Source organism: Scylla paramamosain, chromosome 7 (assembly GCF_035594125.1).
Source record: "Scylla paramamosain isolate STU-SP2022 chromosome 7, ASM3559412v1, whole genome shotgun sequence".
NCBI lineage: Eukaryota > Metazoa > Arthropoda > Malacostraca > Decapoda > Portunidae > Scylla > Scylla paramamosain.
In genome coordinates this window covers 2,290,135-2,315,000 of record NC_087157.1, presented here as the reverse complement: position 1 = coordinate 2,315,000, position 24,866 = coordinate 2,290,135, and the positions used below count along the sequence as shown (strand labels likewise).

At 34.3% G+C, this 24,866-nt stretch overlaps 1 protein-coding gene across 12 annotated transcripts in view; it reads right to left on the bottom strand.

Moving 5' to 3' along the window:
* LOC135101896 (potassium voltage-gated channel subfamily KQT member 1-like) overlaps window positions 1–24,866 on the bottom strand; it is a 239,177-nt gene that overhangs the window by 17,964 nt on the left and 196,347 nt on the right. For 7 of the 12 annotated variants that reach the window (XM_064006208.1, XM_064006209.1, XM_064006215.1 and 4 more), the window contains 4 exons: window positions 23,806–23,938; window positions 20,254–20,425; window positions 18,357–18,479; window positions 14,946–15,823 (listed from right to left, as the gene is read on the bottom strand). In XM_064006208.1, coding sequence (XP_063862278.1) covers window positions 15,719–15,823; window positions 18,357–18,479; window positions 20,254–20,425; window positions 23,806–23,938 — 533 coding nt within the window. In that variant the 3' untranslated portion in view covers window positions 14,946–15,718. Of the gene's footprint in view, window positions 1–14,945; window positions 15,824–18,356; window positions 18,480–20,253; window positions 20,426–23,805; window positions 23,939–24,866 lie in introns of those variants that run through there. The other 5 variants (XM_064006216.1, XM_064006212.1, XM_064006205.1 and 2 more) reach the window with 2 other exon arrangements.

The following is a 24,866-nucleotide window of genomic DNA, read 5'->3' as shown; positions in this document are numbered from 1 at the left end:
TTCATGTGGGATACATGTACAATATTTTTGCCATTTTTAAATGTGATCTTAGAGAGTATTAAATGAAACTGAGAAAAGGTGTATCAAGAATATGTGAGGAAGAAAAAAAATTGGATTGAGTGATGAGTGAAGAAGTAAAGAGAAAAAGTGTTACACAGGGGTTGGCTGATTGAGCAGAGCAGGAAGTTTGGGTGTGTGGGGAGAATGGAAAGGAAGATAAGAGGGTCTGACTTGGAATGAGGTTGAAGGGCAGACAATGAATGGAATGGGTACAGTAAAGACACCATCTGATGCAAGAATATCTGAAGTACAAAATAATGGATTCTCGTGATAAGGATGAAGGGAGACCAATAATAATTATTGGAGGTATACGAATGCAGTGCTGACAACACTCCACGTCTGGTCTAATCAGATAGAAATGGCTCTTAATAAACAGGTTCTGCTGTCAGGCTCCCACCCCCCTTAATATATATCTTACTGGACATGCTAACCAACAGACTCACATAGTGTTGCAATAAGGTGAGTCAACAAGTGGCCAAGACACAAAGATATGTGAGTAAAAGTGAGATATGATGATGATGACAATGATCATGATGCCGATGATGATGATGATGATGATGATGATGATGAAAATAATAATAATAATAATAATAATAATAATAATAATAATAATAATAATAATAATTACTATTATTATTATTATTATTATTATTATTATTATTATTATTATTATCATTGTTATTATCATTATTATCATCATCATCATCATCATCATCATCACCACCACCACCATCATTTTTACTATCATCATCATTGTAATCATACTTGACATGATTATTATGAATGACAATATTATTATTAATGTCATCATCATCACAATCATTACCATGATTAATACTATCATTACTATAATGTTTACTTAATTCTTGTATATAATTTTCATAATGAATGGGAAATGATTACAAGTTCAGTAAAGCAAGCTTTACAAATTAAGCATCAAAAACTGTTTCCAGTCTTCATTGACTGCTAATCAAACAGACACTGTATGTACATGCTAGGAAATTTTTCCTTCCTTAACTACCAGTGCAGATCTAACACTAAACATACAGGTATGGCACTATTTTCCAATGATGTCTTAGTACTGTACAAAAGTGTATATGTGTGTGTGTGTGTGTGTGTGTGTGTGTGTGTGTGTGTGTGTCTATATATATATATATATATATATATATATATATATATATATATATATATATATATATATATATATATATATATATATATATATATATATATATATATATATATATATATATATATATATATATTGACAATCTTGAACTGAATAACTGCCTTATGAGATTATGGCACTAAAGTATTCTTGCACTATTTACATTCTTAAATTGGTCCTACAGTTCCAGCATTCTAGGAATACATAATTATGTTTTACACAGCGTTACAAGTTCTGACACACAGGTGAAAGCACTCTCAAACATTTTTCTTGCTCAGAGGTAGTTAGAAATGTGAAACTGTCTTAAAATTATGATTGGATCTGACATTTACTATACATATATTTTGTTTTGATGGCTTTGCCCACATCTGCAAGATCATACAAATCTTTTGAAATTATTAGTCTCATGCAACATATTACAAAATAGTTGGGCACTATCTGTATATTTCATAAAATTTATTTACGAACTGAGATTTTCAAACCAATGCAATAACAGAGGTACTGCTGATAATTCTAACTCTACATAATAAAGTTTTAAAGACATGTTTGATGCATTTCATTGAAGATGCAAAAAAGTAAGCATAGTAAATAGTTAGGGTCATTAATTGTTATCTCATTGAAAAAGACCACAGAGCCAGCATGATTTATCTGGCTGATTTTTTTTTCATTACTACTACTATTACAGACACAATGAAAAAATACCTCAAGCTTGTCTGCAGGTGTCTGTCTGTGTGTGTGTGTGTGTGTGTGTGTGTGTGTGTGTGTGTGTGTGTGTGTGTGTGTGTGTGTGTGTGTGTGTGTGTGTGTGTGATATTTTTAATGTAATTATATGTCTGTCTAAAATCTGTGATTCCTTGTTAATATATTTCTATACAATGGAACCTCGGTTCACAAATGTTCCTGTTCACAAACAAATTGGATCATCATAAAATTTTTGAAAATTTTTTTTGCATCAGTTCACGGTTTTGGTATGCTAATGCAAACTGTAATAAATATACGCATCTATCACCATATCATAACTTGCAGGTGATTATGTACACTGGCAAGTCTCTTTGGCATCATGCTATTGCTTGTCATCCATTTCAAGGTCAGACGAGTTCCCAGCTGTTTAAGGGAGCAATTAGACCTGGGTACCCCTTGCCCCCTCCCACCTTTAGTAAATTGCATGTCTTCATATTTAGCCTGCCATTTTCATTTTGGCTTTCAGGATGGTTAGAATGATAATTTGTGAGGAAAAGACACCAGGCATGAATTGGCTGGAAAAAAATATTGGAGCATATGAGTCTGAAAGCAGGGATGTTTTCCCTACTCATGACAGCATTTGCTCTGCTATCCAGTCACATTTCACTCAAGGAAGACCACACCTACTACAAACAAGCTCATAAAACATGAGGTGTCAGGAATCATGGGATTACAGACAGTGAACTCAAAGAAGGGACAGGAGGTGGAATTTGGAAAGTGTGTGCTGTCATGAGTAGTTCAACAGTCTCTGCTTTCGTTAGACTCATGTGCTCCAGATGCATGTACTTATACCAGGTTCTGATGTGTGCTTGTGGGAGAAGCTCAATACACTACTATCATTCCATTTTGAGTACCCCTTAATATTCCAATACACTATCCTGTGACATCCTCACACTCATGTCAGTGCAATACAGTACTGCCTCCTCCCTTCCACCTTCATCTCATATTGGGTGCTATTCCTGTTTTTATTTATTCATTTATTTTTTTTAACCTTCAATTACATTGTAACTCTGAAATAAATAATTGAGAGGGTAAGGAAGTCACAGTTGACTGTCTTTTCTATTCCTCTCACCATCCAGATCCCAGTACCATTCCTTATTACCTTTTAAAGACTTTTTTACCTATAAATAAACATGCTAATTTAAAAGCAGCATCAAAGGGCATGAATACAAAAATATTACACACACACACACACACACAACAAAACAAAAACAAAAGCAATGTTATATGATCATAATGTACAAATGAGAAAAAGGAAAGGATAAATTTGATATGACAAATTTTGCGGTACTGTAACAATCAACATGAACACGACAGAGTGACTAATTAAAAGAATAAATAAATAAAAATAACGGGATGCAGTGACTAATTAAAAAAAGAAAAGAAAAAGATTCAAGAAGATAATGAGGAAATATAGTTTTCCTTACAGAGTAATCATCCAATGGAATGTGTTGACTGACAGATGTGTTTGCAAGGAGCACTCATAGTTTTAATGATAGGTGTGAGAAATTAACTTTAAAAGATGGGGCATGAGAAAACACACAAGAAAGTTGAAAAGAGTGCAGGGAACAAAAAATAAATAAATGAATAAAACAAAAATATGTGAAACAAAATAAATAAATTAGTGTTGAAACTGAGGGATCTGTTTTATGAGAAGAGATTGCTTAGGATGCAGCACCCAACCTTGCAAGACAGAAGGGCAAGAAGACTTGATTACAGTGTACAGACTACAGAGTGCTGAGTGGAATGGAACAATTCATTAGAGAAGATCTGTGTGTGATGAATGAAAGGAAAGAAGGAGATGGAAGGAAGTTAAAAATGACCACCTACAAAAGACACGAAAAAATTTATCTTTTCTCACTGAATAGAGAGAAGCATGGAGAGGACAGGAGGAGGAATGGTCTATGTGAGGAATATTCATGGTTTTAAAGAAAAGTTGGATAATATATGATATGGAGACAGGACAGTATGAGTACAGCTTCTTTTCCATATGTCACAAACTTTGTAATATACTAGATAAACACACACACACACACACACACACACACACACACACATGCACGCACACTGCATAGTGTAGTGGTTAGCACACTTGGCTCACAACCAAGAAGGCCCAGGTTCAAATCCCAGGTGCAATGAGGCAAATGGGTGAGCCTCTTAATGTGTAGCTCCTGTTCACCTAGCAGCAAGTAAGTGCGGGATGTAACCCGAGGAGTTGTGACCTTGCTATCCCGGTGTGTGGTGTGTGAGTGGTCTCGGTCCTACCCACTATGAGCTCTGAGCTCTTTCTGTAGGGGAACGGCTGGCTGGGTGACCAGCAGACGACTGTGGGTGAATCATACACACACACACACACACACACACACACACACACACACACACATAACTTTAAAAAATTACAAGTGAGTGAATGGCATGAGTTTGAGTGTATATTTTGTAAATATTAACATAATGTAGGGTATGTGGCCAGGATCAGAACCACTGATATGATTAAGATGTGAAATATGACATGGAGTTTCTATTAAGTCAGCTGAATAGCAAAAAAAAAATATATTGTTATAAACAATGCTTGATTTCCATACCATATGACAATTTTGTTCTGTGCCTGAGAACTCTTATCATGGACAATTTTCTCAACAGTTAATACACTTAAACTTGATGTTCTTACAGGGATCAAACAATGAGCATTGCAGTTGGTCTAAAATATATAGCATCCTGTTTATGTGTTGTACATTCTACTACAATATAGAAAAATAGAAAGAGTAACAGTATACACAAAGAGATTCAAACTCTCCTACAAGAAGTTTCATATTTGAGACTTTCTTTGTATGATAAATAATTGCTCCACCAGGCCAAAATATACACTTCTCATCTGTATAAGTCTTTACATGAAGGATGAGCATTTATTTATCATAATGAGTGTAAATAGTTCAGTATTGTTGCACTTAGCTGATACCATTTTATATATATATATATATATATATATATATATATATATATATATATATATATATATATATATATATATATATATATATATATATATATATATATATATATATATATATATATATATACTCACACACACACACGATAATAAAAATATTTACAGTATGTAATAAAATTTTAAAATATGGATGGGATTATCAGCAAGATAGCTGTATGGATGGCTACACAAGTTGCAAGTGAGAGAATAATTAACAAAAATATAACAGGTATAAACTTTTAGGAACTTATTGTAGTAAGACTATGAAATGAATAAAGAAGACTGTCAGTTGGAGGTCCTTCTAGATAATCATACATACAAAGATCTCAGCACTTAATATATAAACCTGATGGCACTATCCTTCCAGCCACTTAGTGATACTGAAATGGAGCCTGAGTATCATTAATGTAACTTACAATTTTATAAATAAATATGCATCTATTTCACACATTAATTTCTAATATAGTGCTATCTAAAAACATGGCAGACTCCATAGGCATAGTTTCTCTAAAGGTCTGTCATGGGGATTCAATGTTTAGTAAATATTTGGCACTTCCAGTTGTTCTGATATTGTTTTATTTAGCTGATTTCATAGCTTTCCAATTATTATGTGCATATCATTTTAAAAAGGCAGTACTGTACACATAACACAATTTCTTCTATTATTAAACATTAAACAATGACAGTGGATATGTCACATGCCAGTGAAAATTTAAGATTCTAAGTGATAGATAAATATTGATTATTAAAGTGCAACAATATCTGGGTGGATATTTGATCACAGGATGCTAACTATTGTGATTTGTATAAAATACAAGTAAATAATAGGAACTTATACACAACAGAGGCAACAGAAACCCAAAGAAAATCAAAGTAAATTCTTCTGCAGTAAGATATAAATTAGTTTGGAGAAAAGTGAATTTGATGTTTTGAAGCATGGCTAAATTACTGCAGAATGCCTTGATATATATATATATATATATATATATATATATATATATATATATATATATATATATATATATATATATATATATATATATATATATATATATATATATATATATATATATATATATTGCAAGGCCACACATTATCTATGTATTTATTTACATTAATATATTGCTAAGTTAGTTCCTTCTTATAATGTATATAAAGATATACAACTGTAATATATGAATGTACAAGGATTTATAAAATAATTTTTCCAAATTACAGGTCAACTTACTGCAAATGACTACAAGCCAACATGAAGCCAAAAAATTGTGTAATTCCATTATACATTATATACAGAAAATGCACATTTTTGTCAGTTAACTTAAACAGAATGTTTTCTACGTTGATTAATAGTAAAATGAAGCATGCTGAACTTGTATTCATAAAATTTGTCATTGATTTGTTGGACTAGTAGAAATCTTTTGCTGACTTTTTCATTAATAATTATATTTCCTTCCTCCTCCCAGTTTTTTTTTCTGTGAATGTACATACTTAATATAATATCATACATACTTAGATATAACAAGGGTTTTGTGCCTAGGAAAAAAAAAAAAAAAAAAAAGAAAGAAAAACAAAACAGATGCAGTTTTTTGCTAAATTTGTTTTAACACATTTTAATAAGATTTTTTTCCCTTTCAATTAAAAATATTATACAGTATTATTCTATCTAATGATCCCAACAGTGTTGTCTTTGATAGGAAATGCAACACAGTTTGGATTATGGGATCATACTGAGTGACTGCAAAACATCTAACAGAATTATCAAGATGTTCACATTAATGCCATTTGGATATGAGCTTTCAGAAGCTTACATTGATCATCCACTCATTGCTAACTTTTGTCATTCGGTGGCTATACAGCTCTGATTATATATATATATATATATATATATATATATATATATATATATATATATATATATATATATATATATATATATATATATATATATATATATATATATATATATATATATATATATATATATATATATATATATATATATATATATATATATATATATATATATATTGTACCAGTATAGGCTCAAAGTTCATAATTTCAGTCATCATAAATGTTGTGACATACAATACTTTGGTCTTTTTATCTCTCCTGATTAAGGACAATATCACACATCAAACAGGCACTCCTTGGGCTGGCTATGATATGTACTGTCACTAAGTGAGATCCAGTGATCTAGATATGGTTACATGCAAGTAGATTTGATAGCTTACAAAAATAAATTGCAAAGTGCACTTTGACAGGGGAATCCTGTGAATAATTGTATAAATAGTGCACTGCCCAAAACTTTATTAGTTTTACACTTTTTTTTTATCTTCACCTTAAATTGCAAGGGGAATTTATTAACAGATTTTTTTTACTTTAACTAAGGTTAAGAGGTCCCAAGTATCAGTCTGCTTTTTCTTGCAGAGATTAGAACAAGTAATAAGAATAAGGTTACTTATTATATATATACTGGTGTGAGAGTGTGTGCCATGGCTTCAGAGTTTAACCATACAAAACAGTAAAAATTCCACATGAAATTGTCAGAGCATTTATGAGAAATTATGGCACAAATTAATGCATCTTTAACCCTTTCAAAAATGTGAGCCTACCTCATAAAGCAGGAATGCCATGCTACTATCTACAGTGGCATAGTGTGCTTTGCTGTAAGGATGCACTGCATAAATAATCAAGAAAATCCTGAGAAATATTTAACTTTAATTGTCAATTACTTTGTTTTGTGCTTTTTGTACTTAATTTGTAATTTTTCCTATTTTGGTTAGCTAGCATTTCTTATGTTGTGTCATTCTCTTATCTCTCTAAGTTGGGTTTACTCATCATCCTTACATTCCTTGCAGAAAATCTTGGAATACTGGGAATTACATACCTATTTCTTGTTTACATAATGTCTTCAATACTGCATCTTCCTATACTGAGTCAAAGGCTTTCTCATTACATGTAACATCTAATCTTAAGATTAATGCTGCCGGTAAGTTTCTTCTTGAACTGGTCTGGTGTGTGTAGATGATTTATGACTGATTGAAATTAATAATTTTATCAAGTCTTATTCACTAACAGATTAACCAAGATTTGATATTTAAAACAACCATAAAAATGGACAATATTTAAAAAAATCAACAATAAGCAGAGATTGAATGCCTGAATGAATGAAGCACTGGCACTAAACAAAAGAAGCATTTAATATGTACTGTGGTATCAACATTAAAAGATCACCACTTATACACCAGTATAAGTGAAAAACATTTAGAAGTTATAAATAAAAGAAAATTTTGATGTTATTTGTGTACAATATGATGTCAATATAAATAGAAGAAAGGCTTAAAATATCACTGATCTGTGGTGCCTTGCTAAAATGGATAAAAATTGATTGAATAGTGAATAAGAGGTAGGGAAACAGGATTAGTAGAGAGATATGAGGGATAGTGAATGGTGAGAGGCAATTCATTACTACAAACAGGTGATAGATTTCTGAACATAAGGTGGCCATGGAGAATACTAGTGTAACCAGGAAAAATGTAAGTTGAAGTTACTTCCTAACATCTGTTGCGATGATTTCTAGGGGAACATTGGGAGACAAAGGGTTTGATAAACAGTAGTTTTTCAGTAGAGGTTTGCCAACCACCTGAAATAAAGTTTAAAATATCAGGAGAAGTCAGAGAATAAAATGATAAGAAGAAAAAGGAGAGAGAGAGAGAGAGAGAGAGAGAGAGAGAGAGAGAGAGAGAGAGAGAGAGAGAGAGAGAGAGAGAGAGAGAGAGAGAGAGAGAGAGAGAGAGAGAGAAACAGCTATGCTAATGTGAACCATGTTAACTCCATATTACTTGGTATATGTTAAAATTCAATATTTTATGGAATACAAATAAACTAAAAGTCATTTCATATCTTTTGAAGACAAACAAATTGTTGCAGAGGGTTACATTTGAATAAGCTGGGAACACTTAATGAATTTATAAAAGCAGCTATGTAAAGTGAGGTGAAAGATTGCACGAGCAACACAGACTACCAGGAGAGCAAAGGTCCCAATCTAAAAAATATGATATTAGTATTATACTAATTTATAAATCAGGTTATTTAAAGGTCCTTGTTAGTACTTCTATTCACTACTGGGAAACTGACACTCTACTGAGATGTCCATTTTGTCAGTAGAATATACAGATATATTTATTTCCTAACCAAAAGGTGAATTTACTTAAGTGCTCTGACTACTTTTCTGAAATAGTTGCAGGTTTTTGAATGCAGAGTATCATAAACAGATTATTACAATATAAATGTCTTAAAAATGGCAGTGGCCACTACTATGAAGGTCATGCCAATGTGACTTGGGTTAATGCATTGATGCTATACCAGCTATGATTACATCAAGAATTTTGTATTTTGTTACATTTTAAGGGATTGAAAACCCAGATATTTCTTTAAATATATGGTCAAAGGCAGAAACTCTATCAATACAAATAATAGATTTTCAAACGTGGAAGAGTCTCTGGATCAGAGTAATAACTTAATGTAATAATTATCTTCTGAAAAATAAACACTAAACATATCTTTGCTAAATTTCATGTTTAAATTTCTTCCCTACTATTTATTTTTTTTTTTTGGTATGAAGCATTTTTGTCCATGCTTCTCACCTACAATACATGAATGACTGTAGTGGCAAAATCTGTGGATAAAAGTTTTAGGTTGATTCAGGTTTAAGTCATATTTTATACATCAGAACCTAATCTGTTGGTATGAATCAGTTTCTAAAAGGCTGTTCCTTGGCACTTTTATTAAATGGCAAAAGTAAGACAAGTATGATGCAACAAAATCAGTGCAGATCATTGTCATCTGAATTTTCCTTGAGAGAGTAAAAAAGAGAATGGTGATAGTTTCTTAGGTTGACATTTAAATATGCAGCAACCTATAAGCCATGGCGGTAAAAGCAGTTGACCATATAACATATCTGACTTATGATGACTTTATCTTTTATATTCTGAGAATATGTGACCTTCCTCTTGGGACACCCTGTATATATATATATATATATATATATATATATATATATATATATATATATATATATATATATATATATATATATATATACACACACACACACACACACACACACACACACAGTACATGATTTTCAAAAGTTAAAAATACTTAAAAGGAGAAAAAAATTGTAAACTTCCTTGGAACCATAGTCTATTTTTATTTATTTATTTATTTATTTTTTCCATAGGCACAATATTCTCTGCTTAGCAAAATTCAAGCCAGACTACTTGGGTCACCAAGAATGAAGCCCCTCCATACTGTAAAGGTAACTAAAATATATCTCTCATTGTGTGAATGTAGACTGGTTTATGTGGGTTGATAGCTGAGCCATGATCATGAGTACATATTTTGGTATAAGAAATAAATAAGGACTTGACATTGATGAGCAATTGTAATGGTATATTGATTTCAATAGTGTTTACAAGAATAATTTGATTAGTAACAAAGGTTCAACATGCAAATCAAACATCGATTTCAATAATGTGTTCCAAAGCTATTACCAAAAGTAATATCCAGCTTTTCTTTTGTAAACACCAGAGATAATATTAATAAAGATTATTCAAGGAGTGTGAATAAGTGACTTGGTACTGGTTTCCTACATCCTTTGTGCAGTAGCAGGTGCAGCTCAGAACAGGTTACTTGTACATTGGTTGCTCTCTTTGTGTGCACACTCTTAGCTCAGATAACACTAACATGTGGGGGGAAAGGAATGGGTTGCCATCTGCAGCTACTGATGCTAGTGAGCATGCCACTGCCACTGATGCCACTCCTGCTACCTGCAATGATGCTAATGAGTGTGTCACTGCCACTGGTGCCATCCCTGCTACCTGCAATGATGCTAGTGAGCCACCCCTGCTACCCACATTGATGATAGTTCAGCAAGTGACCAGGGATTGTTGCCATCCCCACCAGCCAGTGTAGCCAAATTAGAGACTAACCTGTGCTTGTGTGCTTGGCAACTGTGTAATTCATTCATGAACTGTAGCAGTGAGGGTGCCCTGCTTACGCCATTAGAAAACTATTGTTTGTCATTTGCATGTAGTGATTAATGTCACAGCTTCACACCCAAATAACACGGTGAGTGTGTGAACACCAATTGGAGAAGAATTGAGGTGATATCAACAATGAGTGTTCATCACCTGTGTGTATAAACAGCGGCGTGGTATGATTTTTTACTCAGTTTTTCTGTACTATCCTGGTAATTCAAAGTCAGTATTAGCATTCACTGGAGACTAAATATATAATGTTAATGAGGAAATTAATTAATCAGGGATGTAAAATATGTGTGGGTGATATGAGGTGATATCGACACAGCATCCATCATCTGTGTATGTAAACAATGGCTTCATGTAGTTTTGTAATTAGCATTACTGTACTGTACTAGTTTTTATTTTGTACTGTACTAGTTTTTATTTATCATCTTTTATGAAATCCTATGTATTTGTTACCTTCAGTTATATACATGAAAAATAAATAAATAAAATAAAAAAAATTAAGTGTTGTAAGTAGTCTGTAAATATTTTATTTGCATTTTTGAGTGGCCTGTCTCAGCTAAGTTGGAACCAAAGTAATTTTCTGCCATTACTTTCATTATAACTCTAACACGAATCATGTCTAATGTGGGCTGTTAGCAGAACTTGCCTCCCACGTTAGCAGCGACCTGACAGTATATGAAAGGCTGGAAAAAAAAAGTATTATTCAATCAGTTGTTTTGGAATTGTCTTTTGTTCATTACATAAAAAGTCTTAGTTGATGATATGGAAAAAATTTAGAAAGATGATTATAGTTAAGTTGCCATTTGAAAAGTCTTGATGTGTGTTGCACTTTCAAAATAAAATTTCACAGTATGAAATAGGAAAATAACTTGCCCATCAAATTGAAAGACAATATATAACATACTGTAACATTATATTGTACCGATATAAAGGTAACAAGAATATCCAAGGAGAGAGAGAGAGAGAGAGAGAGAGAGAGAGAGAGAGAGAGAGAGAGAGAGAGAGAGAGAGAGAGAGAGAGAGAGAGAGAGAGAGAGAGAGAGAGAGAGAGAGAGAGAGAGAGAGAGAGAGAGAGAGACAGGATTATACGATGTTTCGTGGATTTCTATAACCTTGAATCTTAATTTTCTCCACAATCAGCCTTCACATGTCTTCATTCATTCCTCTCAGGCTCTTTGTTTCATATGACAGTTTTTTTGCATCACTATATGTGATTTTTTTACTTCTTGATTCATATTTCCTATCTTAACAGCCTTCTGCCAGATCTTCAGGACTTAATACATACATACAACCCTAAGCAACTTTTTTTTAGTTCTGACATTAATTTTGCCAACTTCTATATAAATTATTGTGATACCAGGTTACACAAAATTATAAAACAGTATAAAAGCATAATAGAAGGCAGGAAATTGGTAGATATGAAAATATAGCAGGTAGTAAGATGTTTATATATAGAATATTGAACTGAAATGTAAGCATTAAAAAAGAGATACAAAAATAGTAAAATATATGTAGTAGAATTAGTCATCTGCATGCATATGACTCAAGTGAACCTGATTGACTTTACGAAGAGCTTTTACTTGAAGGTTAGTGTAGTTAGTTTTGGATGACCATGCAGTCAATGAAATTGTGAAATACTTCATTTGGTGATGTTGTGGCTTGAGGAAAATTTGTTACCCTTGGAAACAATCTGGAACTACCATACTGTCCTCTCCTTGTTAGGTCACCTCCCAATTCTATATTTAATGAATGAAAGGTAGTAGTTAAAAGATCAAGAAAGGAACAAACTAATTTTGTGACATGGTGTGTGTGTGTGTGTGTGTGTGTGTGTGTGTGTGTGTGTGTGTGTGTGTGTGTGTGTGTGTGTGTGTGTGCATGTATCTATACCTACAGTCAACAAATACTGATCTTGCATCGCAGCAACTCAGGCTACTTGGGAAGCATCTTTTTTTTATTAAGGTCTTTCAGCGAGCATAAAGAATGGGCTGGGCCAAATTGACTTACTGGCATCACAAGTGCATCTCTTTTCATTCATTCCCTTGCAACAATGACCAGTATTAATTATCAGTGTGAGTATTCATTGTATCTTTGGTGACAAGTAACTGGCTTTTTCTCTGGTTAAAATGCATTATGTGCTGTTAATGCTGTAGTGTTTGTAGTGATGAGTGCAGAAAAGTCACGGTGATGTCATTCAATCATGGATGTCAGGCTTGAATGGATTCCATACAGCAAATTATCTGAATTAGAAAATGCAAAACCTCCAGAATCTTATAGGAAAATTCATCAAAGGAGGCAATGAGGAATTATCTTTTTACAGCCACAGTGGTGGCACCCCCACTGCCTCCCTTCAGCTGCCTTACCATAAGAGTCTGATTAGAGCCCAACTGCTTTTGTAAAGAAGCTAGGAACCCTGGAGTTAAGATAAAGGGATGCCACCACTGTGATTGTGAAAAGACAATTCCTCACTGCCACTCTTGATGACTTTTTGTATGAGGTTCTGGAAGTTTTGTGTTTTTAAATTCATGTTTTGCTATATCAACACTATTCAAGCTTGACATCTGAAGATCTATGATTGAATGATGTCACTCATCACTACAACACCATAGCATGAACAGAACATAATTAATTTCATCCCAACAACAGAGCCGATCATGTGTCACCAAAGACAATGAACATTGACACTGGTGGTAACCTGCATTACTGGTCATTGTTGCCATAGGAATGAGTGAGGAGAAATGCACTTGAGATGCCAATAAGTCAATTTGTCCCAGCCCATTTTTTTTACGTTTGCTGGAAGGTCTTACATAAAACATGATCCCTGAGTAGCATGTGCCACTGAGACGCAAGACTGACATTCAGTGTGTGTGTGTGTGTGTGTGTGTGTGTGTGTGTGTGTGTGTGTGTATATATATATATATATATATATATATATATATATATATATATATATATATATATATATATATATATATATATATATATATATATATATGGCATATAATATATGAGGCATCCTGCATTAGAAGGACTGCTCGTGCCAAAATAAAGAAGTGAGAAAAATGCGCTCAAAGTTTGGCAAACTTCTGACAACTATAACTTTCTTTTTCTTATTATGTACACTATGACAATGAACTTGGTCTCAAAATGATCGGTAGACAATCAAAATCATGATGGCCTCAGAAAAATGTTTGATACCTAATTTTTGTATATCTTTTGCAAATTCTGTTATGGTTTCAGAAGCTCACTGAAGTTCAAGTGCATTTTTTCTATGAATACTGCACACAATGATAACAATTCATAAACATTAGAACATAAAAACACAAAATAACAATATTAACAATAGCATAAATTGGAAAAATGGTGAAGAAACTGGACAAAGGCTTAATGCCTCTCATCCAGTTACTAATACACAGCAGAAAAGCTGGGAGCATCCTTTCTGTCTCAATAAAACACCAAAACACCAAAACAAAAGGAACTAATTCTGAATTTTCTGAATTATAATGGCAACCTATCCTAGATGGGCAACTCTTCTAACAAGGAATATTGATTAGCAGTGTGTTGTGCCTGCATTGATGGTCCACTAGATGTAAAAATGATTCTCTCCTTGTATAGATTTTCGACCTTACTGACAGGACACTCATCCACTCCCGGGAAAAAGTTACGACCTCAATAGAGTGCTATACACAGTTATCTCAGTTTTGGCCAGGCTGGTGTGAGTGGCCCTTCTAATGCAGGACGCCTCATATACTGTATTTCAAATTAACAATAGCATAGCAAAATCTCAATTGTTGAGATTTTATTGCATCAAATAAGCAACTTTTTTCCATGGTGGTAATAAAATGCACCTTAAAAATTAATGTTAGCAAATAAGTATGAGAAAAAAAAAAATGCAACAAGATTGGTGAGCATGACAACAAAATAAGTAATAAATATCTTTAAATTTAAATTAAGTTACTTTATTAAACCTTCTTGCACAGTATCAAATAACTGGATAGAAACTAGATGACAGTATAATAAGAATTCATAAAAGAAAAAAAAATTTTTTTCAGAGAAAGAGAAGAAAAAAATCTTATCAACCACACTGTTTTTGGAACAATAGGTGAGGTATAAAATCTTTAAGGCTAAAACAAGATATCAAGTACTGATCCATTGCAAACACCAGAGGCATGAAGGTACATCTTTTCAAAATATATTAGTTATATGAAAATGACTGCTTAGAAAACTTCTATTCAGTAGCTTAGATTGAAAAACTTTTTTTTACATATGTAACAATGTAAAAAAAAAAAAAAATCTATGTACAGTATCTTGAACCCTAACTATGTACAAAACATACTGTCTAGTTGATGATAAAGCTTACACATGTGATCATGGAACTATATGAATACATCACTACCTTAAAAGTGTTGAAAGTCACTGGACAGTTACTCAGTTATAATGCACTGTTAGAGTATATAAATGTTTTGGCATCACTTGCTTTCTATAAATTTTTCCCTACTCTGATACTGATGAATGATAAATTATAGAAGATTCTCAGTTTAAGGGAAAAGTTTCATAACAGATGATTTCCTTTCCCAGAATGGTACAACAAAACTATTATAAATCTATTATGATTTAATATCTATGTAATTCTCACTATCTGTATATAAACCACTTATACTTATGATTTTCAACCAAAACATTTATAAAAACAACTATGGCAACTGATAGTAATAGCTATACATGATCATCTGAATTTCTTATCTCTGGTAGCTGAGTCTTCTGTGCGAGGGCATTACACACAAATAACATTTGGTCAAGTTTCTTGTCAAGAAGAACCAACTGAAATGGAAGAAAGTTTTCTCAATAAAAGTTTAAAATTCATTTATAAATTCTTATGTGAATGATGAGAGAGAGAGAGAGAGAGAGAGAGAGAGAGAGAGAGAGAGAGAGAGAGAGAGAGAGAGAGAGAGAGAGAGAGAGAGAGAGAGAGAGAGAGAGAGAGAGAGAGAGAGAGAGAGAGAGAGAGAGAGAGAGAGAGAGAGAGAGAGAGAGAGAGAGAGAGAGAGAGAGAGAGACAGAGAGAGACAGAGAGACAGAGACAGACAGAAAGAGACAGAGAGACAGAGATATATATAGAGAGACAGAGAGAGAGACAGATATATATATATATATATATATATATATATATATATATATATATATATATATATATATATATATATATATATATAGAGAGAGAGAGAGAGAGAGAGAGAGAGAGAGAGAGAGAGAGAGAGAGAGAGAGAGAGAGAGAGAGAGAGAGAGAGAGAGAGAGAGAGAGAGAGAGAGAGAGAGAGAGAGAGAGAGAGAGAGAGAGAGAGAGAGAGAGAGAGAGAGAGAGAGAGAGAGAGAGAGAGAGAGAGAGAGAGAGAGAGAGAGAGAGAGAGAGAGAGAGAGAGAGAGAGAATGGTACTTACTTTTCAAAGTTTACTCTTTCTTCCATAGTTAGAGGACTGAATTGAGGTAAGCACAAAAACTCAAGCTAAATATAAAGATAAAAGTCTACAATCCTATACAAAACAGATAGGAGAGAATCGGCATGATGTTACTGGTCGCTGCATCAGCAACACATTTCCGTAACTTATATGCATAATATTTTCTCTGCTGTATATCTTTTTGTTTGAGTGTTCTGAAAACAGACTTTGGTGTCTGTGTCTTCAATGACATAATAACAAACAGGAGACCAGGCAGCTCCAGAGTAAGGTGTTGGATTCACAGCCAAAAGGTTGCTGAGTTTGATCCCCGCATTTGGCAGTTGTTTTATCTAAAGGACTGAGGACCTTTTAACTCCAGCCAGTCACTGTTACTATGCAACATGCTTTCTCAGGGCATTCTGTGGCTTTCCCTGTCAAATGCATAATACAGCTAAAAAAAAAAAAAAGATACAGATGCTCCTGAACTTACAAACATCTGAGTTACGAACAATCAGAAATATGAAGAAGAATCCCTACAAATCCAAAATCTGTTTGTCACTTCACCACAAGTTCAACTTCACCATGCACCTCCTGCTAAGTACCACTTTTGTCTGCCACCCAAGTCAGGCAGCAGTTTGGCAAAAGGAGAGAGGCACCATGTTCTTTATACTCATTATTGATCCATTATATGAAACCTGTTTGGAGTGTCTGTATATGTGTGTGTGTGTGTGTGTGTGTGTGTGTGTGTGTGTGTGTGTGTGTGTGTGTGTGTGTGTGTGTGTGTGTGTGTGTGTGTATTTATGTACTTGTGACATATGGGAGAGGAGATAAGTTCATCCAGTCCTGTCTCCGTAACTGTTTTTATCCAACTTTTCCTTAAAGTCATGAATATTTCTAGCACTCACGACTTCCCCCTCCAGTCCATTCCATGTCTCCTTGGTTCTATGAGGGAAGCTAAATTTCTTTATGTCCCTTCTCCAGGCGATTCCTTTTAGTTTTCTTCCATGTCCCCTTGTTTCTCTTTCGTTCATTACAAACAGATCTTCCCTATCTAGTTTTACCATCCCCTTCTGTAATCTGTAAAGTGCAATCATGTGTGTGTGTGTGTGTGTGTGTGTGTGTGTGTGTGTGTGTGTGTGTGTGTGTGTGTGTGTGTGTGTGTGTGTGTGTGTGTGTGTGTGTGCATGGGTGTGGGTGTGTATGGGTGTGTATGTGTGGTTATGTATGTGTGGGAGTGTTTGGGTGTGTGTGTGTGTGTGTGTGTGTGTGTGTGTGTGTGTGTGTGTGTGTGTGTGTGTGTGTGTGTGTGTGTGTGTGTGTGTGTGTGTGTGTGTGTGTGTGTGTGTGTGTGTGTGTGTGTTGTCATCTGACATAAGAGTCCCTGTACAGAAGTGGATTACTGGCAATGTCACCTTATCATTTATCCCTGTAATTTACTGAACACCTTCATGCATTTTGTGTACTGAGATATAACAATCTGTCTTTTACAAGACTATTCACTTAATACATATTCCCTGGACCATTCTTAATGGGGTAACAACTTTAGAACAGCTTCCTCCAGCTTCTATTCATATATACAGTCCAGATTCAACATAATGTAAAATCACTCTGTTACTCAAAATATTTCAGCAAATAATTTTAGACATTATCATGTAAAATCCAAAGTATCTACTCTGTTTTTCTATACCCTCCTCATATATTTATCTCTATGAAAGACATGTACTTTATTTGATAGATAATCAACATCCTTGTTTATATTTCATCATTCTCATTTAAATTTTTTTACATTTTTAATGCTTTGTCAAACTTTTTCAGCAAACAGTAGTTACTGAATTTCACTAATGAATGGAGGGAGAAGCAACACTAAAGGACATAAAAAAAAAAAAAAAATGAATACTGAAGTAAAAGAATTTGCTCACCTGTTGTTCTACACGGTAGAGTCTTGCACCAATGGTCATTGGCTTAACATTTCCAGCTTTGTCAATACCACTCAGGTAGCTCCCTGGTTTACCTAAAGTCTGGTCCAATCTTCTCTGGAGTTCCTATTGATATAAATAATAATATGACAATGTGAATGTGGATCTGGTAATCACTCAGTAAAATAAAGAATTTCACTGAAAATCTTTAATGAGATGAAACACAGAACTGAGATTTCAAAATATTGCATACTGCAAGTTTCCTTTGATTGCACTGATGTTAGAATGGATTTGATATGGTGTGGTATAGAAACATGTGCTGATTTAATGGTAAGTTGCATCATAGAATGTAAATACACAAACAACATTATAGGTCTTGCTCAAAATGAAATAAAATAAAATACAATCTTGGTCTTGGCAGCATCTAATTGATAGAGAAATGTTACTACTGGCTGTAGAATCCTCAAGCCTATTACATTTGGCACTAGAGGTTAAGCTGATCCAGAAAGAAGTCACACTCCTTTCCAGTGGAGCAGCTAATTAGTGCACTCAGAAGTCGTGACACTTCTTCAATATGTGTACAGTGCTCGCCGTTGAATTAGTCTGCCCTGGGCATGACTGACCAATTCAGTACAAAATTTTCCTTCACCCTTAAGAGGGACCTTAAATAGCACCAGTGCATTATGCTGCCTACACAGAATGGTGGAGTGATAGGAGCTTCTGAGCCCAGCAAACAAAGTTCAATCAACTGTTGTCTTCCCAGTGTTCCATTCTGTGCTCTGTCATGTTTGTGCCCTTTCCAGATCTGCACTGCCACCCCATTTGGGGGCATGAAAAAGGATCTAAGTGCACAGACCACTGTCCAGATCATTACCATAAAGGAATCAATTCTAAGGGTCATAAAAGGATGGTTTAGGTGATGTGCAGCATGCAGAATATTTGCAGGAAAAGTTCTGAGCTACAAGGTTGTGGACATCTTTTTCTCTTGGTTTGTATTTATTTTTGAGTGAAAAAATGAGTGAAATTACTTTTAAGCAATTTTTAATGTGATCATTGAAAAAAAATTTCCTTATGAATCTAGTGATATATATGTGCCTACTTATGAGTTTCAAAGAAAAGAAAACTGCTTCTAAATCAAAGTTTTGCAAGGGACACAGAGAGGCCAGAAATGCTTGCCAACAGGAGGAAAGAAAACTTATGAAACTTAGTGGTGTGTGAGACGGTTAAGTATCTTGAGAAAATAGGTATCATGTCACACAGACAATTTGGATTCAGATTTTCCCTTATACATATAACTGTAGATTCACCAACCAAGATCATCTTAGGGAACCCGACCTTTGTGGTTGGACATAAATAGTGTACTTTCTTGTATACAAGCTTAATCTCAGAATTTTTTACCACCCCATATTTTCACAAAGCATGTGGCAATACTGTAGGTAGAAAGGCAGGATGACATGAACTGATTTTAAATATTGTAAATTACAGCTGAACAACCATACAAAAACAATTAATAAGAATAACTGCTGATCTTCTACTCCTGCCAGACTGTGTGGTGAAGATTATTTGTGTGGTTGAGACAGTACTTACTCTCAGGTGAGCAAAAGTTTCACCATGACACCTCTCAAGCAGTTTCCTCCTAATCCTACATTTATTGATATAAGCCAAGCACACAAAAAAACTGTCACCAACCCAAAGAACAAAATGCTATAAAAAATGCATGACATTAAGTTATTGATGAGAGAAATCAATTAGGATGTCATGTAAATTCATTAATTTTGTCTTATATAATAAAATGTCTAAATCTTGAAATCTTCCAGTGAAGTCTTAGCATTAATAATGCTATTACCTTTTTAATAGGAGTGGAGTCATGATGATAATAATGTGTATATTATAATCTTACCTTTATTCTAACCATCATGTTAAGGTGTCCTTGACTGTACTGTTCAATTACATCTCTCACATCATATGGCTTTCGTGCTTGCTGGAATTTTCTTCGAGCAACAAAATATTTTATCTTCCTGATGGCCCTGATGGCATTGCGATGAGCCTCAGTCAACCTGTGGAGGAGAGCCCTGCAGTTTGTGAGACCAGGAAGAATGGAAAAGAAAGCAAAATTGGTTAAATAGTCAAAGAAAAAGCAGTACGAGTCTCTTATTCAGGAGTAAAAGGAATTTCGCTATAGGCTAACAGAAAATTCCCCAATTTCTTGAGATAACTTTCCCTACATATGGAATTTAGAGAGACTTCTTGATATATGTGGCACCCAGAGACAGAGTGATGTAAATGATGACTTGGCCAAAATGAACACTTTTATTCCACTGTCTTTCCCCATCATTCTACTATGACAGGAGACAGAGGAAACATCAGAATGGACCTGCAGCAGGATAAAAATCCATCCTAGAGAAATCATCTTGTTATGTTTGCGGCATGGCCCTCAAAAGCTGGTGTCAGAGTGAAGTAACTCCCTCTCCACAATAGTGTGAGATGGCCAGCCAGTGACAACCCATCCTGTGAGTCATGTCAGATTTGGAAGTTCATGTATATCGCTTACATTTTTACCCAATAAAACCAATAAAATCATTACATAATATCTCTATTAATGGTTTTGAATCTTATTAATAAACCAGAGAATGAAACAAGACAGAATAATGGAAATAAACAATGAGTGAGTGGTACATATAATTTCATGCAATTGTGTGGTATTTTAATTGAAATTTATGTGGAGAATGATGCTCTCATTCATGTTTTAATTTCATTATGGTGGTTGTAGAACAGATATAAAGATGAACATTCTGACACCAAACCCAGCTTCTCATCTCAATTCATTGATGAGATATTACATTCTGAATGATGCAAAACTTTGACTGCCTTTTTTTCTCTTTTTGGTTTTTGGCACTTACATTGTTTTGGCTCTAGGTGCCTCATATGACATACAGTACAATGCTGTGTTGTACACGGTACTGAAAGCTGGGTTGCAAAGATCATACTGTGTGTATATATACAGTTGGGTCACCGTTAACACAGAGGCTCAGTTCTGCTATTGGCCTGCATTAGTTTTAATTAAAACAATAATAGAAAACTACTTTGGTTCTGACCTGGTAGAGACAGGCCCCTTAAAAATACCTATAACATTAATTTTTTCTTATGCATATAACTGAGGTAATACATATATACGAGTTTATAAAAAATCAAAAGAATAATGAATAAAAACTGATACAGTACAGTAACAATCATCAAAAAACCCATGCTGAGCAACTGTTTACACATACAGCTGTTGAATGTTCATTGTTGATATCACTGTGGATGGCACCAGCCCACCCTTCTCCTCACTAAGCTTGCATCACTGTAGTATAGCAGCAGTGGTGGTGGTGGTGGTAGTGGCTGCATCCTGTCCTCCTCACTACACTAACATCACTATGGTTGGTGGTGGCAGCAGCACAATCATTTCCCTGATATTATTAGTGTTACCCTTCTCTGTGGCTTACTGCAATCCATTCCTACATTAGGCTTTAAATTCTCTACATTAGAGTATGACTTGGAAGCAAACTGACCCCTCACATTACTCACAATTCACATTAGAATATTGTGTCTGCAGTGACTTGACTGTATATATAAAAGAGTATGATCGATAGATGTGCATTCTTTCTGTGTGGAGTCAAGAAATAGGTTTGGCATCAGTAGAGTAATGAAGTAGGCTATTAATGAGTGGATAGTCTTAGGAATGGAATTTGTGAATGACTGGGGCAGAATACCTTATTAACAAAATGTATAATTTTGAAACAAACTGTATATATCTTCTCAAATTATATAATTAATCGGTCTTATTTCTCATCTATGAAATACCAATATATAAGTATTTTATTTATTTATTTATTTTTTTGTGTGTAGGATTGTGTTCATGCAAAATATAATTGTTTCTGTTACTAATAATATGCAGAAGGATGACAATAATCTTTATTGTGGTATCTGGAAGTACAAAGACCACAAAGATGACCTTGGGATCTGACAGTTGTTATGGTGCAAGTGTCTTCCATTCTCCTTACAGGGTTCAATCCCTGACTGGCTAATGTCTCATGACTATGATTTATCCTGCCTTCAGAAAATAACTAAGTGTTTCTGTGGTGTGGCTAAGGGATGCATTAGATCATCAGTATAACCACACAAGATTTTGGGAGGGCTATTACAGAATGAAGGAATGCTACTAATAAAAAATAAAATGATCAAACAACTCCAGTCAGTAGTAAACCAGTGTTATTAATAAAGTAACTAATCATTGGATTCAATATCTTTGTTGCTTATGATATTTTCCCCAAACACATTTTAAAAACTTACATGCTGCATGCAAAATTAATGTTTTATCGTTAATGATAAAGATATACTTTTTACAATAAGCACACATATTCTCCAAATTTTATACACGAAAGACTAATGCATTGCCAAAATTAAGGCATGTGTCAGAAACTGCTACCAGTAAAATAAATAAATAGTTGATTACAATATTAAATCTGAATGTTATGTCTCACTTCACTGATAGATTCTTTTCCAGAGACCATACTTTTTTTTCTCTTGGAATATGGGCTCCTCTTTTCTCTCATAATGGTTAACCCCTAAAGGACTGGAGGCAGCAATAGCTGCTTTACTAGGCAAGGACTAGTGGTGGTTATAACTTTGTGATTTTTACACTAAATTTGGCTACTTTTTCATCAATTTCATAATTCAGTCATTAGTATAACTATCTGTGAGCTAGTTAGGTTAATCTCAGTTTCTGCCCAACTCTTACCATGTCCAAATGCAACGAGAGTGATTCTGAAAAGTCTGATTCCCTGCTCCTTTCCCTCCCACCTTCACACCTCAACATTGATAAATATCTTAGTGAGAGTCCAACTGGACAGGAACTTTATAAACTGTATGGCATGCATGAAGAGAGCTCAGGGTACTCATCATTAGGTGCTAGCCATATCCAATCAGGAGAAATAGAAGTGTTGGCAGGCAAGAGATTTGTTCTTTCCAAGTCTCTCTTCAATTCACTCTGTCTCCATAACCACAGCATGTAGAGACATCTGAATAGCATTGTTAGAAAGACAAAGACTTGATGGTGAATATAAAGTCTACTTCATTTGCTCTTCTATTGCAGGCTAAGTTTAAGATTTGTGTGAATACAGGCTATTTTTGACATTTAGCTCAGGAGGACTGACCCTCGAGGGACAAAAATCACCACCACTGTTGGTCCTTTTGGGGTTAATCATATGAGATGGTGATGGTCATGATGAGGAAGAGCAAGAAGAAAAGTCTTCTTTGTACTGAAAATTAGTTTCCCAGCATTTCTGACAAAAATTTTGGAAATTAAATATTTATCAGAATATATACAATCTGAAAAAAGAAAACAAATTCCTAAAAAGAAAGTACATGAAAAAAAAAAAAAAAAAAATTTCATGGTAACAGTTAAACTTACGAGGTAAATCCTTGGGGCTCATCCATGTCAATATCAATTTCATCTGAGGCCACCTCAGTAACAGAGGAAGCCTGGCTGTGCAATGCTGATCCTCGTGGACCTCCCTCTCTCCTTATCCGGTTAGGGGTCCCCGCTGTCAGGGAAAGTATATTATGCTACAGGAAAAGTCAAATTACTACTGGGATAAATATAAATTGAAAATTTATGGGATATTTTTCTATGTATATCAGCATACAATTAAAAAGTTCAGCCTAAAAAATCAAAGAAAAATTTTAAAAAATTAATTAAAGGTTGACACATTTGTAAAAACTTTTACTGGGTCACCATGAGCAAAAATGTAATGATTATTGGGTATCATGGATAGTGAGGATTTACATAACTTGAAGACAAGCATGCAGCTTATGCACAGTCAGTGACCACCAGTCTTGTGTTGTGGTAGCACACGCTGCTTGAGGGGTATGTTTTACTGAAGGCCTCTCAGTGAGCATAAAAAATGGGCAGGAACAAATTAACTTATTGGCATTTTAAATGCATCTTTCCTCCTCACTCATGGTCACAGCAACAATGACCAATATTTATTATCAGAATCGGTACTCATTGTGTCTGGTGACATGTAACCACTTTTTTTCTTGGGTTGAAATGCATTACATTTTGTTCATGCTATAGTGTTTGTAGTCATGAATGTGAGGCAGACAAGCCACAGTGATATCATTCAATCACTGACTTTCCCATGTCTGACTTGAATGGTGTCCATATAGCAAAATGTCTGAGTTAAAAATCATGAAACTTCCAGAACCTCATATGAAAATTTGTCAAGGGAGTCAATGATGAATTATCTTTTCACAGCCACAGTGGTGGCATCCCCACTGCTTCCCTTCAGCTGCCTTACCATAAGAGTCTGATTACTGCCCAACTGCTTTTGTAGAGAAGCTAGAAACCCTGGGGTTAAGATAAAGGGATGCCACCAATGTGGTTGTGAAAAGATAATTCCTCACTGCCTCCCTTCACATATTTTTCTGTGACATTCTAGAAGTTTTGTGTTCTTAAATTCACATGTTTTG